Source organism: Drosophila erecta, unplaced genomic scaffold (genome assembly GCF_003286155.1).
Source record: "Drosophila erecta strain 14021-0224.00,06,07 unplaced genomic scaffold, DereRS2 tig00000021-arrow-pilon, whole genome shotgun sequence".
NCBI lineage: Eukaryota > Metazoa > Arthropoda > Insecta > Diptera > Drosophilidae > Drosophila > Drosophila erecta.
In genome coordinates, this window is record NW_020825198.1 from 8057468 (window position 1) to 8077422 (window position 19955).

A 19955-nucleotide genomic window follows, 5' to 3' on the forward strand; every position below is an offset into this window, starting at 1 on the left:
GTGTGGGGTGAAAAAGCGTACTGGTAATTTATATAGCAAACATTTTACTACTAAGAAATCACATTGAATGAAAACGCAAAACTAAACGAAGAAAACGCACTTAAAACCAAATTGATTTATTTTTTTTTTAGTTTTTATTGAAATTTTTGTTGTTTTTAGTTTTCAATTTTACGCACTAGACATTTTTTTGTTTGAATTTTAAAAATTACTTCAACACTTGCATCAAATTTAATCGATTCGCTTCTCTTGCGAGAGGTTATCAATCAGGGGCGAGATACCCAAGCAATCTTCAATTTTGATTGGGGTCTCGTCGATTTTAAGACAAATAATAAATTAACTACTTAAAATTAGTTAAAAAACTAAAGTAAAACGCGTTAAATTAAAACAAAATACAGACGCAAAACAAACGAGTTCCCAGTTTGGTTTCTTGTCAAAGTAGATTTAAATACACACACAAAAAGTCAGTATAGCTTTAGATTAGAACACTCCTCGTCGGTTGATTTCTATTGTTTACCCTCGCCAACGTCCTTGCTTTTATCCTTGCATCTCATCCTTACGTTTATTTTCAGAAATTAAACCTAACCTCAAACTGTGCGACGCGGCATTCTTCAACACTGTCGCTCTAACTACACAAAAACTACAACTTTTCTACGTGTGTTGCACTCCAACTAACCAACTAATCGTTCTCCTTTCGCTACCAACTAGAAATCATATGTCCTACTCGACTCCGTCTTTCTTGCTACATTTCTTTTCTCGTTCTACGCTACTCGTTTCCCCATCTGCGTTCTTCTTTGCTTGTCAACACTGTACTTAGATTTTCTAAACTTACGCGCTAGGCTTTGATCTTATATACTAGGTTTCTTCTCCTGCTTCTTCGACTCGATTTCATTCCCGTTCACTAAAACATAAATTTCATTTTCACTTTCCTAGGGAGGGGGCGATAAGACACGGCCCCAGCTCATCTCGTTTCCTTCGTCGATTTATAAATAACTTAGACTTTAATGCTTTCTCAATTTGCTTAAGTTGCTTTTCCTGCTAACAAAGTAAAATCAATCAAAACTACAGAAAGAAAATTGCACTTTGTGTGTGAGTTGTTGTTGTTTTTTTTTTTATTTTGTGGGGGAGGGTGGAGGTGTATGTGTGTGCGTGGGCGTGTGTTTGTAGTTGTTTCGAGGAAAACAGGATTGAAAATCTTTCAAAAATATCCTCCCAATGAGTGGTTCTTGTATTTGTGATTCTTCTTTCATAGGACAACAAATGCAGGCATCTTGCACGAATTTCTCTTTAAACAATTTCGCTTTTGGAATGTCTTGGCAAAATAGATATCTTTTCGATGCCTGCATTAATTTCAGGAGGTGATTCTAGGTGTATGTGTTACATTTTCTTTACTTTTGTTTTTTGTTGGGTTTACAATCCTGCATTTGTTGTTATTGTTACAGTTTCAGTTCGTAGTCAGTCTAAAGCAAATAATCGTAATAAGAAAAAAAAAACATTTGCATTATGTTGTTGTTTTGGTTTTAGGCTTAGGAAGACTTTTGGCGTTGTGTTTCTTACGTTTTTATATATGTCTATATATATATACATATATATAGATATTTTATATATATATGTAGATAGTTCAGTTAGGCGACTCGACAGCTCTAAACTCGAAAATCAAATCGTTTCAACACATACAAATTTTTATATATCAAAATCAAATCAAAGACTTTGCTCAGGAATGTTGTTTGTGGTGAGAGGGTGTCCTTGCTCAAACGGAGATTCTCAAAAAGTTCTCACTGCGCCACACTTTCTCCCACCCACATCGCCCACTTGATGTTTCCCTTGTTTCGCTTATTTTGCTCATCGTGTTTCGTTAATCAATTAACATTCGAAAAAATCACAAATACAATGCTTGGTGTTGGTGTGTCAGTGTGTGTGTGTGTGTGTCGGAAAAATAAATATGCTAGGCTTTGAAAAAGTTTAAATTTCAATTCTATACCCCGTACTCAACTTCATGTTCAACTCTACTTAAGAGACGCTTACGAGACTAAAGAAATCTGCGCTTATTAACTAAGTTCACTAAACGTAGTTTCTCTTCTATCTTACTTCATCATTTTTGTTTTTATTTTTTATTTTTTTTTAATTTAACATTAATTTTCTTGGTTTTTGTTATACATTTCTGCTACTGCCTGTGCCAGTTGTTGCTGCTGCTGTTGTTGCTGTTCATTTCGATCCTAGCTGATCCTTCAAAAAATCGTACATTCTTCTCCAGCCTTCACAAAGCTAAACTACAATTCTACAGTTTCAAATTTTATTTTCTGCTTTCTGTGTTTTGCTACTTTTGTGTGTTGACTCGGTTTGTTTCGCTATTCCCTTTTAAAAAGTGTTTGCCTCTTGGTTTCCATGCTAATCAAACATCATTCTTCTCCTGCCTCAACAACTTGTCATATGCAGAAAAAATATACTATATCTATGTTGTTTTTGTTGGTTTTTACCTTCCTCATTAACATGTCTAAAAAACAGTTAACGTAAAAAACTGTAGACAGCTACAAAAAATTCATTCATTAAATCGACTGATGAGCACAAAAAATATGCTAAAAACTAGTACAAGATTCCCCTTTTCCTCTCGGTCTTTGTAAGCTTATGCTTATTCATCCATCTTCTGCTTTCATTTAGATCTCTAGAACTACTAATCTGGTTGCTTACTGCAATTTTCTTACTTTTGTTTTGCTAAGACTTAATACTAGATTTTTGCCCGTTTCAAAGGCTTTTTCTTCTCATTTGTTTTGCTTTAATGTTTTTTGTTTTCACTTCTTTCTGACTGCTTGGATAGCACAAAACGAATGTCAAATGGGGGGAAATAGACATTTCTTTTTAAGGTTTGTTTTTTGTTTTCTTCATTTCTTTTCTTCGGATCTTTGCTTTATACAATTTGCATGTTTGGTTCAAGAAACCAACAAAAGGAGAAAACAAACCAAAGATCTCCTTTCTCTTTGTGGCTATCTACGCATTCCTCTGTTCTTCCGTTCTTTGTGCTGTTCAACACGATTCAACAAAAATACAAAATAAATATTACAAATTAGACAAACAGAACAAAACATAGGTAGAGTCTGAGTTTCATCGTAAAAATCTTCTTTAGCAGGCCACAACAAAGAAAACGTTGCCTCTAAGGTAAAAAAGTTTTGCTTTCTTCTGCGCGCCGTTGCGCTTTCTTCGTTCTTCTGGGTGTTTCTTTGTTGCCGCTGCAGTTTGACTTAAGATTTATGCTTTGTTTATATCATCATCGAAATGGAGTTTGTTTCGTTTTTATTTGCTCTGTTTTTCCTTACGGGTTTTTTAACATACATTGCACACACATTTATTTTTGTTTCTGTTTCGGTTTCGGTTTTTTCCATCTTTCACTTCACAAATTTCTGTCTGCTTAGGTTTTGCTAGCTCAAAATTAGCAAAATAGTTTCTTTTCATTTTCTCTTCTATTTTTACATCGCTCTTCCCATCGGTTTCCCCCATGCAATTGTTTTTCCTCTTGCGCTTAACAAAATTAACTTAACTCTAATCTGCGATAGTTTTTTTTTCTCTCAGCAGATTTCCTCAAGTTCTTACGACCCCCAAGTGAATTTCCTTTGACTTTGCTTTCTGTTCGCATCCTGCAGTTCTCTTTTTGTAAATATTTTCGACTGCTCTTCTCTCGTTTTCCGCTGTTTCTTTTGGCAATGGTTGCCGCACTGCTTTTGCTTCTCTGGTTGTTTATTTAGTGTATAACTATTCTCTATTATTTAAGTTTAGTCTTTGCTTTTCTTCACTTTTTTCTCGCGTCTTATGCGCTCGTCTCTTCGGAGACCGGCTTTTCTTTTCGCATTCGTGTACCCCCTAAACTTCATCCTCACATCCAACCTCCTTATTTATACATTATTTCTCTGCTGCTGCTCTCTGGGATTTTCCCGGCTTTTTGCGATGGCTTTTCTCTAGATTCTGCATGCTGTGTTTTTCATTTTTCCGCCGATGTTGTTGCTTCAGCAGTTTCCTCTTCTAGTTGTTGTTCATGTGGTGGTTGTTGTAGACTCCTTTATCCGATCCTCTGCTTTTGATGTTGATTCTCCTCCCTCCTTGGCTTTTCCGCTTCCACCAGGCTTGCTCTCACTCTCGTCCAATTTATATAGTACTCAAATGGGGTACTAATATATTATAGCTAAAATATTAAAAGCCTTTATAAGTACACGTGAATATAAGAAATAGTTCACTTTAGGGAATTGGGTGAGGGTAAAGGGAATATTTTCCATTTCTGTTAAAGCACAGAAATAAGTTTAAGCAGGGTTACATGCACATGAGCTGAATGAGAAGTAAATGATATTTACCTAGTATGGGTTACCAGTGATTAAACTGTTTAGTAACTATACTATATAAGAAAGAGAGCCATGTTGTTGTATCAAAACGAAGCCGCAGAAATTTGGTAAGAAAATAAATAGAATATATTTGTTTAGCATTGAGTGAAGTGTTTAAAAAGTATCGGTAATGAACAGATTTGAAGCAAACAGGCAAGCAACAACAAGCAGAGCACACAAAACACATGAAGCCGATGATTGTCAGTGTGTCAAGTGTGTGTTGTGTTGTTTGAAGAAGGTGCAGTGTTGGTAAGCGTGTTTAAGTGTTGAAAGAAACGATGAAGCCTCAAGGGTTTAAGGTATAGCTCAGTGAATGCAAATGAAATTGGGTGAGTTAGATGATTTTTGGTATGGGGGTAAAGGGGCTCGAATACTTGAAGGTACGAGAGCTCTAAAAGCGAAAAGCTCGCATGCAATGCAGTGTTGGTGAACGCAGCTACAGCGATTAAGAGAATAATTTTAGACTTGAACCTTGTTTTACTTATCATTTTATCTTAATACGAATTTGGGAACAAATAATTATAGAAACCATTATTTTACTAACTGAAACATGAGCAATAAGGTTCAAGTAAACAAAATTCGATGTAAGTTTTTCAGTTTGTAGGAAAAGTGGTCAGAGATCGAGCAGCAAACAGAGATGTTAATCCTGTAGGACTGTGACAGAGACAGGAACAGAGAGAAGACAGTGGCTGAGAAGACTTCACTCACCTCGCGAAGACCTATTTGGGAGCGGCTTGATGTGGATACTGTGTGTATGCCTCGTCGGGTGATGCAGCTGTGCTAGCCTGTTCGGAATCTGTCATTGGCATTGTTGGTATAATAGTTGGTGGTGGTGCATAATATGGATAAGTTGGACTAATATACTGTAACGATGGAGAAAAGTTCTATAAAATAAACCGAAAAAAAAAAAATAATAATTCGAAAGAAATTGCAATTCAAAGTAAGAGAAAATTAATTGGAGTAAAAGAAAGGAGTAGAAAAAGTACAAATTAGGTCTCAACGTTTAATATATGTAATATATACACAGCCCACACTGAGAAGATCGTATGGATTACGGACTATTTTTCTTTCTCTTCAATCCACAAGGATTTATGCAGATATGCACATGTGTATTTCACTACAGCCATGTGTATATCTGCCTCTAGGCAAGGAAACTTGATTGAAAGAGTCGCGAGTTTCGGGAGGAGGAGATCAGAGATCGGTGGCTTACAGAGTTGCCAATCTGCAGGGTGGCCAACTGAGGCATCATCGTTCCATATGGCACGCCCGTATCGCCGCTAACCATCATCGAGATGCCACGGGGCTGCACCTGGTTAACCGCCTCCGGTTTGTATGAGGTCACTCCCAGCTGAGGGGCAGCTGCCATCTGCATGTACTGTGGAGAATAAGAAGTCTAATTGACATACATTTTGAAAGCTCTAATTAATCCCACATGACACTGGACTAAAGCACGAGTTGAAAACTGCAATAAGCATTATAGATCGACCAAAGTAAGTGGTAAATAAATGATTCCAGAATCGATAGCTTTTAGTCATGGATTTCAGCCCAGTGTCATATACCCATAATGGAAGTCTATCCACTACTCACCTGATCATCTACCTGAGTGATCGGTTGGGTCATCATGTAACCGGGTATCCACTGGGAGCCGGCCACTGGATAGCCACCCACCTGGGGGGCGCTGAAGCGGGAGTAGGGCACTCCGATGGGCGTGCCCACGTTCACGCTGACTCCATTCTGCTGCATTGTGGGGTCGTAGGCCACGGGAATCCCCTCCGCGGAGACGTCGCGCCACGCACGCGCATTCGGATCGGGCGTCTTGAAGAGATTCTTCTTTTTCGGTCCGCCATCGGCAAACTTAACCAGCAGGGGATCTTTGGCACCCGGTATTGTGTTACCATTGAACATCTGAATGATTTGCTCGCACTTCTCGCGACTCTCCATGCGGGCAAAGCCAACGCCTAGCGTGAAAAATGTGTATTAATATTACTTGGTCGTTAAAATAAAATAACTCACAAACACGGTTGCCAATTGAATAAATTAGAGGCTCAGTAATGGCAAACGTGTTTGGGAACATTATGTACTCACCCTTGGAGTTCATCTGCTGATCACGCAATATTCTGGTCGAAACAACTTGTCCGTATTTCGATAGCATTGCCTCCAGATCAGTTTCTTTGAAGTGGGGCGGCAAATTTGCAATATACAAATTTGTGGGATCCTGTTCCTGTTGCTGTGTGGTTGTTGTATGCAATTGGGTCAGATCAGGGTGGTGTGGTGTTGTTGATTGTTGATTGTGGACGGTCGGGTTGTTGAAATTGAATCGATTTAAATTGGTTTGTTGGATTCGATGGTGGATTTCGGTTTGTTTGTTTCGGTTTCACACAAATTAACGATTCACAAAAGCAATTGGCGTAAGCATGTGTATTTTATTGGTTGTGCGTATGCATTTTGATGTGTGTGTGTTGTGTTTGTGAAGTTGTTTCGATTGTGTGTGTTCGTTTAATTTTTTTTTTTTATTTCGAGAGAGAGAGGGGAGTAGAGAAATTAAGAACGTAGAGATTTTGTCATTAGTAAATATTCAAGTTGCTTGCCAAAAATGTTTCTGTTGTCAACTCTTTTTGGACTGTTTGTCTGTTGTCAGTGTGTTAGTGTGAGTGTTAAGTGTGCCTGACTCTTGCGAAGGTGTTTGTGTGTGTGTGTGTGGATGTTATGTAATGCCTCAGACTTATCGGATAATACCTTATGAAGAAGTAGACCTATGAAAACATTACCCCCTTTGAAGATGAAGTGTTTTTCTTGCCCTCAACAATGCTTAAAAGAGATGGTAATCACTGATGGTACCATAGATATGCAAATCTGCACAATGCATTTTCCGATTAAGCAATTCAGTTTTACCAATTGTCCTTTACTCAGCTTTAATCGATTTAGAGATAATTTAGAAATAATTACAATTTATTATCTATAGTAATATAGCATGATTTGCCATCTCAAATGCTTAATTAAGTTAAATACCTGCTCAGCAATTATGTCTTAGAATTTAATGAGATCTGTTTGATGTTATACTTAGAGTTTAGATTGTATTTGGTTTTGGTTTGATTTTTGGCCGGCACAGGTTTGTAGCAATTTGCGTACTCAAACAACAAACTTTGTAGTAGGTTGAAGTAGTAGTAGAGGTTGGTTATATACTTGGCTGGCTATAACTTCAAAATACGAGTATACAGTTTATACAGTTGAATATACAGATTAAATATATAGAATATCAGATATGAAGAGAGATATACGCTAGTTGTACTGTTTCTATTATGTGTCAGTGTTGTTCAATTCTAGATTACAATCATTAATGCCTACGCAAATACGTGTGGTCTGTGTTTTATTTATACAGCAAACTTTTCATTATGTTGTTGGCTATATTTTTTTAATGAACCTTTAATGCCATCGGATTATAATGTTGAAAAAATCTACCGAGGGGGAGTAAACAAAGTTGCTAAGCTCTTTAAATGAAAAACTTTTGATTTGTATACAAATTAATATGCACGGATGAATGGCAAAATATTTAAATTGACACCGGATTCGAGCATCCGTAAGCCGCTGTTAAAGGCTGCTAATTATTGTTTAGGATTTGGCACTTAAATATTGGGATGTTTACAGTGTTTTCTATAACTGAAATCGGGGACAAAAAAGATACAGTTTAAATATAACTATATCTACTTAATTTTCTGACATATTTCACTAAAATCTACTTAAATTTAGTGTCTAAAGCCCAATTTCCCATTTACGAATTAAGCTACAATATGTCTTCAAAAAATATATGAAGTACTGCCTAGCAACTTAAAATACTTCAGTTAATTTGTTCTAAATTGGCAAATAAAAAATTAAAAAAAAACATGATTTATTAAAATACCCGCATCAATTAAAAAAACAAACTAGTATTATATAAAGAGTACCCAAATTCTAAGTCTACCTTGATGAATAGGGCCTTAGCTAGATAATGATATTAATCGGGGTTTGTATTGGATGTACTGCATTCTATATGTATGTTGAAATACCTTATGGAGAATGTTTTACACTAAACTCTAAATATACCTGTACTGTGAACTCTTAATGCAATTAATTTACCAAACAAATCCGCTAAAAAACTTTTATTGTTCTCACTTAATGTCATTTTTTTGGGGTTCATATTTCAACTGCTAAAGGAAGATCAAAGAGAAGGATTATTTATTTTATGACTTTCAGTTTCATTCGTATGAACTAAAGAATGCCATTAATAAATGCGTTTATTCCCAATTGAAATGGAAAAAATATACTATTTGTTTTACGCTATCAATTGAACTACCTCTATGCAAAGAAAGATAAGAGAAAAAAAGAACTGAAATCTAAAAATGTTTTGAGGTTTACTAGAAATATGTTTTCGTCTATATAGTAGGATATATAGAGATATTATGTGTGGTTTTTGGTATACGACAAACGGTTATACAAAGAGAGTTTTTGGAACAACACTACGAACTAGAGGTTGGGTTTGGCATTGGGGTGTGGGATTGGGGTTTTTGGGGTGGGAAGTTGTTAAACAAAGATAAGGAAAATACAGAAATGCACACCCAGCGGTGTGAGATTATAATTTTGGCGCCTCCTTAGGATATAATTTTGAGAATATGACTTCTCAGGAAGTCGGAACCCAATTAATTTGTGGGCTGCTGTATCTATGCATTCAAAAACGCTGCCGGCATTTGTAAAACTTGTATAAACGCAAACAAAACAAGATTTAATTTCCTATAAGCCTGGATCAAAGATACCATCAACTAAGATGTTAATGCCCTTCGGTACTTCAGTACTTTCGGCAGCATTTTTGTGAGCACGAATACTGTACTTTAATTAAAAAACAAAAGGAAAAAACTAATTTAGGCCTTAACAAAACGAAAATAATAAAAGATGAAGGCAACTGAGGGGTCAGTACACACAACAAACGAAATGCACAAATGACTAGGGAAGGGGCGATCTCTCGGTTTGGAGTTTGGGCATGGGAACTCTGGCTTTTCCGGAGGGGGTAGGGGGAATGGGGCATCTTGGCGGTGTGTGGGGGGTGAGTATTACTTGCATGCAAACAAACGTACAATGGCCGGCCTATGAAGCACCCAGATACCCACTTTGGCCATCTGAGCTTGCACGCCCTTCCCCTGCAATCCTTTTACGGCGCACTCGGCGAAGGCTGGCTGCTCGAAGTCGACGAAGCCGTAACCTGGAAAAGAGCATATTTTGTTTTTGTTTTTCGTTGTTGGTTTTGTTTTTGTTATATATTTTTTGTTTGTTTGTTTTTGTGTGTTGCGGGTGGGGGAGGGAATTTTATTTTTATTTTTTTTAATTGCATGTATAAATATATATATAATATATTTGCAAAAACAGAGATAGAGAGAGATAGAGCGAGAGTAAAATATATTTATTTATAGTCCAATATTTTTGGTTGGCACACAAATCGAAAATTGAAATTGAATTCAATCAAGAACCGAAAAAAAAGCGAATTTTCGCATTAGGTCACGTGCAACAAAAACAAAATCGAACAAAAACAAAATATTTGTTCAACAAGAAAAGGGGAGTAGAAGAAAAAACAAAAAACGGGTGAAAATTAAATTAATAATTAATTTGAATAAACTTAAGCACTAGCAAACATAAGCCAAACGCAAGTAAAAACGTACTCAATAAAAATATATATTTATATCGATACACGCACGCACATTTATAGAGAGCAGTCTTTTGTAGATTAACTATTTTTACAGATTGTTCAGTTCAGTTATTGGGGTATTTACATATTCTCGTTATCATTATTATTAGCATTAGTTAGGTGCATCAGTAGCAGATAGTATTCGTAATAGTAGAGTGAAATGCATGAATGACACGATTGCGAAATGATCAGGAATCAAACGGAAAAACTCAAAAACAGTAGAAGGAAATGAAGTACAAACTGCTAAATGCCAATTTCTCATTTGGAAAACTAATATTTCAAAGTATAATTTTACTTATTGAAACGAAATGAATCTACACACGATAACGAACAAGCAATAAGTTGTGATTACTGAAGAAAAAAATGCTGAGTGTTCTTTGAAATGTTGGATTGGTAAAACCATAAAACCAATTGATAATATTGAAAAGTGTAAATGATGAGTAGAAAAAACCAAATATTCCACTATAAATTAGTTAGGGAATATTTCTAAGAGCACTCAGCATTTATAAAAAAATACTATAAAGTACTTAAAAAATCAATGAAATTTCAGTTCTTGGTTTGTTTTAAAAATTTTTTGCTTGCGTTTCCTTTGGATATATTTTTTGTTTTTTACATAAACACATACTAATAATACTTATACAAAAACACACATAAATAAAATAATGATGAGAATGGTGAAGAAAAAAATACCTTTACATTTGTTTGTTGTTTTATCTAAAATAGCCTTGGTTGATATAATTGTTCCGTATCTGAAAGATGTAAACAAGAAGAGACACAGGTGGGTTAAACAGCATTCCGCCTCAAATGGACAATGGGAATTGGTTGCATGACAACGATTCCAAAGAGTGGAAAAAGTATAATCAGATTATAAACACATTCATGTCTCTCAGCGTGTCGGAGTGTGCGTGTGCCTGGTGCCACGTGCCACGTGCCACAATGTATTCTATAATTTTGAAGGAGGAGGGTGAGTGTTTCAGAGTTTGGGAGATTGCTAGTTCGTCGGATTGGGTCGAGTTCACCTTACCGTGCGCAATTAAAGTGTCATTAAAATGCAATTTTTATGCTCGTGCGCGCCAAAGTAGGCAATGAAAATATTCACAACCCTTTGGCTATCTGTTCCCCAGTTCCTGGGGCGCCACTTTGCTCATTTAAGCCTGGCATAATAATTGACTTAGTCCGTGTGTAATGCCCCTTTGCCTGTCGGCTGAAATTAAATCGATATCTTCTTAGTTACACTACTAGTGCCCCCTCCTCTCTCCTCTGCTCGCCGACTCATAAATACATAGTCATAATAACATTAAAGCCCCGCACCACCAGCTCTAATAAGCCGCTTATTTTGATTGCTGCAGGGGATGCAAAGGACCCCGCGCGGTAAAAAAAAAAATAAGAAAAATAAATGAACCTTCAATTTAATTACTTGACTTACACAACGGATGGAATCGGAGCCCTGCCTTTTCATTTGGTTTTCATGTTCCTGTGACGCCGCGAATAAGTTATTTTCGCATGCACACAAGCATTGGGCAACAGTGCGTATGCGTAATACACATATAATAATAAGTTTGTTGGTACAACAGAAAATGATTTCCTTGTTGGATACCCAAAAAAGCATTTTGATAAAGCGTGCGCACTAATTAGTGGATTTCGTTTAGTTTGCAGAAACTTGGCCTCGGCCATCAAGAAGGTCAGGGGTAGCTGCTTTTTTGGGGTTACTTTTCGGGCAAAGGACATAAAGGACGCGGGGTGCCTTTATGGAAACGCAGCCAAGCGGAATGGACTGAGGCTAAGCCGCTCATTAGCAGATGGATAAGGGGGGCGGGTGTGGTGGCGGAGCGGAGCAGAGCGGATGGAAATGGATTTCGGGTTCCGATCCGTCTCAAAAACACACACCACAACATCGTTCTGTGGTGGGCAAATCAATAGTCAGTCACATACATTTCGAATTAGTTCATTTCGTATGGATGGCATTTCGTATGCCATGATGTGACACCGAAGATACAAACGTATCTGAAAGATACAATTTACAAATGTATTTAGTATCGAGAAGCGGATACAAACTTCTTAGGGATGGCAAACCGATTTCTTTACGCAGCTCAAGTAACCTTATCCTTGCATTTTAAAATTAAAAGTTCGAGATCCAATCAAAATCGTATATTTTTCCAAAGCTTTATAAAAGCCACGGGGTATTCCACAAACAACTAGCATTCCGTACCAATAAATTATAAACGTTCAATTAAAGCAAGACGTAGATGCTTATTGCTCAAAGGCATCATCATCATTTCTGCATGGCTTGCTCGAAGGCAAATTTATTTAGCAAATCTATGGCAGGCCAGTAAATGCCCCGAGCTGCAAAAACAATTAAAATGAATTTGCATAATGGTCTGCCCAGGGAGCTGTGCGCCTAGATATAATGCAATTTAATGTGATATGTGGACCGCTGAGACAAGATACAAAACCGCAGGGCAGCAGAGGCACAGGCACAGGCACAAATCACTGAGAGACTTGATTGCATCCATATCGAAGCCTGAATCTGATTTGTATGGTAATCAAAGTGGTTGAATGGGTTGCTGCTTTTTCCTTTTTTGGAAGCCCATCTAGATAAGTTGATGTCCTGGCTGTACTCACTGTGCACACATATTAACTAGATCCTTGTCGGTTGTGCCCTGCTGCAGTCCGCGAATGTAGAGATTTGTCTTGGACAACTGCTCGCCGCCCTGCTGGTTTTGATTCTGTACCGTGCCGTTGGGACCCATGTTCGTGTTGGTGTTCGTCGTGTTGCTCAGGCTGGTGCTCAGGGTGCCGCTCTGGGAGCCCGTGTTCGAGGAGCTGCTCGAGTTGGTGTTGCTCGGTGAGGCTGCCGTCGGCACTCGCTGACCGTACTGCAAATAGTAAGGAAAAGTATGCTATTAATACCAGATCACACAACAAATATGTTCTTAGCAAGAGAAAAGCTTTAAAAAATGCATGTGAATTTATTCATATCTATAAATATTTAGCCTTTGATAAATATTTGTTTTTTGCCCCTTTTCCCGTGTGTTAATTTAGATTGGTCCTCAAATTGGTTCGGTAATATCATCAAAGAAGCGTTATAACACGATTTTAAATGTATACTTGTGGGAAACACAAACGATAGAAGGTCAAAGCAGTCCATATTTCAGCAGCCCACGGCTGTAGGCAATATTAAAATGTATAGAGCAAAAGTATGTCGATAATATTAAGCGATTTGGCTCCCACAATCCAAAGATTGAGAGCGGAGTAGCAGGAACTGGAGGCAGTGCAAGTATTTTTATTGAAATTCCAACTGGAATAGCTGCCATTCGAAGTTATTGAATGCTGCTTGGGCCACACAATGGACAGAGATGGGGATAGCCCGATAGATAGAGACCCCCAAACGGAGGTGAGGAAAAATGCAGAAAGAGAGCGGTGGAGAGGTAGCTGCACGGTCAGAAAGAGACAGGCACATTGGCATGTTGACGACAGGCATGACGATGGCGTTTTTCACTTAAAATGCCACACATGTGCCAGAGGGACACGAATAAAGTAGAAGGAAGGATACGAAGCTCGAGCTTTGCATATAAGGCTGCAGGATATTTGGCAGCTGCAGTCGAAGGCGTTGAAAATCTATAAAATTTGTATGCAACAAACAATGGCTCCACACTCACACCAGCACACATAAAAAAGTCCAACAAACTTTGCCATTGATACATTTTTGAAAATTTGCCAAAAACATTAGTTTATTCGCACAGCACAGCAGCGCAGCAGCAGCACATCAGCGAGAAATGCTAAAATATGCAGCCCACAACAAACCCAAAAAAAGAACTGTTCCACTGCAAATTCCCCAAAAATAGCAAACTGAAAATCAAGCGAACCATTTTTCCATTCGGATTTATTCCTTTGTTTCTGGCGTGGGAAAAAAAGGTTTTGTGGGCTTTGAAAACTTTTTAGCCGGCCGCAAAATCCATTTGCATGAAAGCCACTAAATTTTGGGGGCTTGTGTTAAAAAGTTCTCGCTAATTGATCCGTGTCATGATGCCCTCTCACTTTGGGCTAATACTACCGCCGGTAGAGCAATTCGATTTTGAAAATATGTAAATCCCCAGATGTGCTACAAATCAAGTAGGGCTCTACATATAAAACACCACTTCTGATTTGTTTGTTGCAAATATAAAATTGATTTTCACAGCATACCGGAATTGTTATTTACTCTCCATTGTTTGGGAATGTAATGCCATTTGAAGGTAACACAAAGCGAGCAGTTGTGTATAGAAAAATGTTTAAACTTTTGTCCGCGGCTTTTGACTTTCTTTCCTATAAAAGTACTTATATATATATTGTTAGCAAATTTCCAATGATGCAGAGACACTGGCCGTGTACTTAATTTCCATGAGAACTCGGCTTTTGGTCGATAAAATGTACTTCATGTTTCTTTCTATACATTCTTTCTGGCGACTTATAAACAGACGTGAATGTCACGCGTCGCCGAGCAAACAGCCAACACAAATCATAAAACCCTACTCGTTTGCTATCTCTCTGGGCCACGTCCAAATAAACTTTGACTCCCAAACTCGTTAAGTTGCTGCACAAGGTCTCGCAATCTAGAAGATACATTTTCAACAGTTTTAGCTACGAAACTGCTCCCTTTCTTCTCGCATGCAAAACATAATTAAATAATAAATTCAGCCAGCCGTTTTTGTAGTCAGCAATTGTTTATCTGTCGCTGTGTGTGCGAAACACCGAGTCAGCGAGTGTGCGAAAATACTTAAGCCAACACTCATACGCCCTGTGTGCCAATGAACTTTTCTCTCTTGACTTTCTGCTGGCGGCCTCGTCGTCGCTTGTCTGATAATGAAATTATATCGTTCTAATAATTTTATGCGCACAGCAACGACAGGCAAACGCATGAGCTACAAATTTTATACTACATATTATATATGTAAGTAATATATGTTTTGTGGTCTAACTATGTATTCCTATGTTTGTCACGCCAAACTGAGCAAACGACAACTTGGCTGGCCTTTTATTTTATTCAATTTTTCTGGTCGTCGGCTTGGCTTAGCTTTTTCCTAGTTTTTTGTATTTTTTGTTTTTATATTTAGTTTTTTTGGCGCAACAAAAAAATTGCGTCATTTGCAAAAAATTTCACGCTGCGAAATCTGCGCGGTTTTTCGCTTTTAAAATAAGTTATCTTGTTCTCCGTTTTGCCGGCTCTTTCGCCAGCTATTATTTCTACATGTTTCTCATGCTTTCCACACGATTTTTGTGGCCCACACGTGTCTCCCAGACTTTGGTCAACTGTATTTGAGCAAAAGTTTATGCACATTAGCACGGTAGTTGGGATATGTTAACCTTCTTGCCGCTCCGCTGTTATTTATGCGCATTTAATTTGTTTACTTATTTATTGCATTTGCACGAAGCGGCAGCGAAACAAACTAAAAATACAATTTAATGGCATAAGCTCAACTTTTTGATTGCCCGCCCCGGCAGCGATGGGACACAAATGAAATGAAATGGAATGAAATGATATAAAGTGATGTCGTCGTCGTCGATTCCATTCGATGACGATGACGATGGCAGAACACGCAATTGTTAATGGCCTGAACTTATGACTATTCGTTTGTTCTGCCATTTGGTTTTCACTGGAAATGGGTGTTTACGGACCTATAGAATGGGCCGGGACGTAAGAAAACTATTTCAGTGGGGAATTTGGAGCTTATAACCGTTTATAAATCGATTATGAAGGTTGCCAGCTGGTGTTTTTTGTTGAATGCTCCTCAATGTTAAGAGGTTTAATTCAAAATAGTTGACTGGTAATGGTGTAAAGATTTAATAAAAAATGTTCTCTGAAAATGTAGCACTTCAAGCTCTTTACAAGTCACATTTTCGGAGAACACTGCCTATCCGATTTCCATCACAACTTCATCTCCATGCTTACATCTCCATTAAGAAGCCATCAAGAATCATTACCCACAATAAAGCCAAAATCATTCTGAGAAACCGAAACCGAAAGATCTTTGGCGATCCGCTCGAAAGAATCACGTGCCAGAAGTGTGAAATACCAAATGGACTTTTGTTTGAGTTATGATGTCTCCACGACATGAGCGCCACCCATAAAATATATTATTCACTTAAGCCGAACGCACACTTCTCTTGGCTTTCTGGGGGGGTCGGTCCCTGGAGCCCCTCCGAACCTCTCCCCTCCGAGCCCCAACCCTTCCAACTGGGGCCTTGACTAATAAATCAAAATGCAAAGACCAAAGACGCATACGAAATGCGGAGTGCACTCATTTTCAGTCACTAAATCAGTTGCGGCATAAATCCACTCCGTCATGATTAGTGACAGATATTATTTGTCCAAGTGCTTGGCAGGCCAGGCTGTCAAATTTGGTTAGCATATGTAGGTTGAAATCAAGCCAAAAACCAAAGACCCAGAAGTAGAGCCCAACTGGCCATTGACCCAATGTGAAATTGTGGGGAATTATGGGGAGTCAAATTAGAGCTGGCTGCGTGGCTGCGTGTCCGCTTACAATTCGAGGCGAATGTATTACTTGAGCGGATTTCACTTTTCGGTTTCGGAGAAACCCCTTTGGGGATGAGGGTTGCAAAACTCATCAAATCAAGGCAGCCAAATCCGGCTTTTCCTCTGATTGGGGAGGGTTTGGTTTTGCTGCCCGTTTGCCTTGTGGGAAAGCCACATAAAAAATGCCTCTCACGTGACTTATACAAAATTAAATGCGTTTCGGGCTCCCAACTGTGGAAGCTGGCCCAAAAATGATAGACGGATAGATGGATTCATTTGCTGCTGGAAAGGAAATGTTAGGCGTCAGATAACAGTCAGCAGAAACCGCCCAGAAAAATCCTAGGGGTAGGTGGCATCAGATATTCTCCCCCGCTCTCCAATAATCGACGCAAGTCATGCCAGGGTTTTGTGGAGGTTAAGAGGGCAGCTTTTGCCTCTGCAAATATTTGACATGCCAATGGCAAAGAATTTCGAATTACAGCAGGTGGAATTTTACTCAGAAAAAAAGAATTTATGAAATATCTTAGTTCCATCAGCAAACAAAAAAGTACAAATCAGCAATATTTCCCTTTTGACAAAGAATTTCAATTTCAAATTATAGGCAGCACTTTTCTAGCAGGTCAACGACATGTTCTTTATTCTTTTGTTTGGGCAGACTAGAAAAAGTTTATTGGTCACGGCCTTTAAGCCAAAATAAAGTTGTATTAATTGTCTGGGCTGAAGAAAGAGTTGCCCAAAAACTTTTATAATCATCGTGATAAGGCTGCAATTGCTTCAATCTAATCAACGAAATTTATGAGTTATTTCCAAGAAATCGTATGCACTTTCTAGTGACCTCATAAATAAATTCAAACTCAAGTTCACGTTTATAAATACTTGTGCTTGCTTGCCGCAGTTTATACAATTCGTTTCTTAAAATATTTACATTTAAATATATGCATATATTATGTACATTTAATAATGCATGTACACATGAAAACAATTATTGAATTTCTATAAAACGAAAAATCAGAAATAAATGCATTTTCAACTAGTTATTTTTCGTCTTTGTAACAAAATGTTTTTTTTATTGAATCCTAGTTATGGCCACTTTGTTGAGTTTTAAATTGGCAATATATGGAGAAGTGGCTATTTTCCTTTCTGTTTTTCCTCGGTTTTTTGTTCAATTGGTTTTGTCAGCATTGCGAGTTTATTGGCTGACACAAATTTGCATTGTTTTCACTTTGTTTTATTTTTAAAATAAATTCCGCTTTGTTTTGCGTTTTATTTGAACAATAAATATAAATAGCGAGATGGGGAAAATTGTTGACAAATGTTGAATTTTACTGCGGTCTTGTTAAGCCTTTTTCTAGATGAAATGTCTGTATACATATTAATTTGCATCATTTTTGATACCTAATCAAAGGGGAAACTCTCTGAATTTCTGATTGTGACCCAAAAAAGGAGGTAAGGAACGGATTGGAATGCCATGAGAGCAGAGACTTTAATCAAGCGGAAAGGTTTCTGTGTTTGTTCTACGTGATTCGGAAAAGGTTGAGCAGGTTTTGTACTTCTTTTTCCTTTTGGTGCGGTATTAACTTAAATTGGAAGTCGCAATGAGCACGTGCTTTACTTGGAGCAAAGAGAAGATGTGATGGAACTCAAAGATAAATTTTATAAGCACTTGTAGCAGATGTATCTTATTTCGGTTGAAGACCTTTACAAGATCGTTATTTATGTGTACTTTGCTTTTGTTATTACAAATCATTCTTAGATTGTAATCCTCTTGTGTGTTATTATAAATGTATAGCCAATCCAAATATTTTTCAATCATTACTATATCAGCAAATAAAATGGTAGCTACATACGCCCCTTTTGGACCATCATCACAATGATAATAAGGCCACAAATGTTGACTACGCTTGTGTACACTGGAAATACTACTCTACGTTTCTCCCCAACGATTGTACCCCATTTTCACTATCCAAGTTAACCGCAAACATTTTGTTGCACACACACACACACCGAGCAGACGGAAAAAGTATCTAGCAGATAGCAAAAGTCATGTCTGAGTTTTGATATTGAAATGGGCCGGCCGACGGAAAAATGTGTGTGTAACCCGACAATGGGTCGCAGTTTAAATTTCATGTCAACGCCAGATACTCTCGAATAGCTTGAGCTACAGATACTATACACATACAGTACATGCATGCAGTAGTCGCTGGGATCCCTTGAGTGGGTGGCAGGCAGTGCGGGGCCTACGCAAATATGCGGAATATTTATATGAAGAGCAGACGACGGGACCCAGACTTTCAACTCAACAGCAGCCACTTGGCGACTGTCCCACAATAAAATGCAATAAATTTATTGAATTAAAGCAGATAACTCAATTGAGCGGACGGGCCAGTCCAAGAAGCTGGGCAGAAAACGGACAATGCATCTTGGCATTTAGAGAAAAAAAAGAAACCACAAGCGATGAGTCAAGAACCCAAAGATGGGAAAATGCGTTTCTGACATGAGAGAATTTCAAAGCAGAAAAATAAAAACAGCAAGGATGGTGAGGCAGTGTATGAATGACCATTATTCTTGATATGCAACAACTTAGCAACGTAAAGCTAAACATTAGCATTCAAGACTTATTAAAATAAGAGTTAAAGTCATTTTAGAGCTGAAACCTTAATAAACAAATCGGGTTCCAATGTTCTGAGGGAGTTTCCAATTTCACGACTTTCCATTTCTATCACATGCGTGATTAGGGCCATTAAATCATAACCCATTGACCAAATGGTCGCCAGACGATAAGAAAAGCCATATCGACTGCGAGCTAAAAGCGAAATGGAAAATGCGTCATCAAAAGCGCTGTTTTAATATTCATAATCAGACAGAACCAGTTGTTTCTCAACTATTCGCACTGATTGCCATTGCTTTAGCTCACTGACAAAGATAACACGCCATTCTGATAAACATTTATCGATACGAAAGGTGAAAGAGGGACGACCTATTCAGAAGAAGGAGACAGCATGACAGGTTGGAGAGGGACAGGACAGCACAACAATAAATTTATCGCCGAAATGGAACAGTAAAAGCATTTTAGCGCGATTAGTCCAACAAGGGGCAACAGAAAGGTACATATACATATATCTATATCTATATATATATAAATATATATGTGTGTTTATAGTACATGGAACTTGGCCAGACAGATTGGTAGGAAAAGTAAAGGGGGTTATGGTGGGGTTAAGAGACCCGTTCGTCCGTTCTTGGGGGCCGAAGGTCTCCGGGTCTCCAGGACTCCAGGTCTCCCCAGCGATTGTCTGTTGGCATAATACATTTTAGCATTAATTGAGTGTATGATTGAGCTTGAGTTCTTGTTGTTGCTTCTTGTGTAGGT

At 38.0% G+C, this 19955-nt stretch overlaps 1 protein-coding gene across 13 annotated transcripts in view; it reads right to left on the reverse strand.

Moving 5' to 3' along the window:
• Window positions 1–1100: 1100 nt before the first annotated feature.
• The window catches only part of LOC6544279 (protein alan shepard), a 125928-nt gene continuing 107073 nt past the window's right edge, over window positions 1101–19955 (reverse strand). For 3 of the 13 annotated variants that reach the window (XM_026977802.1, XM_026977807.1, XM_015157790.2), the window contains 8 exons: window positions 12694–12947; window positions 10762–10820; window positions 9467–9591; window positions 6447–6588; window positions 5949–6319; window positions 5572–5754; window positions 5070–5224; window positions 1101–4168 (listed from right to left, as the gene is read on the reverse strand). In XM_026977802.1, coding sequence (XP_026833603.1) covers window positions 5081–5224; window positions 5572–5754; window positions 5949–6319; window positions 6447–6588; window positions 9467–9591; window positions 10762–10820; window positions 12694–12947 — 1278 coding nt within the window. In that variant the 3' untranslated portion in view covers window positions 1101–4168; window positions 5070–5080. Of the gene's footprint in view, window positions 4169–4334; window positions 4376–5069; window positions 5246–5571; window positions 5755–5948; window positions 6320–6446; window positions 6589–9466; window positions 9592–10761; window positions 10821–12693; window positions 12948–19955 lie in introns of those variants that run through there. The other 10 variants (XM_015157788.2, XM_026977806.1, XM_015157787.2 and 7 more) reach the window with 8 other exon arrangements.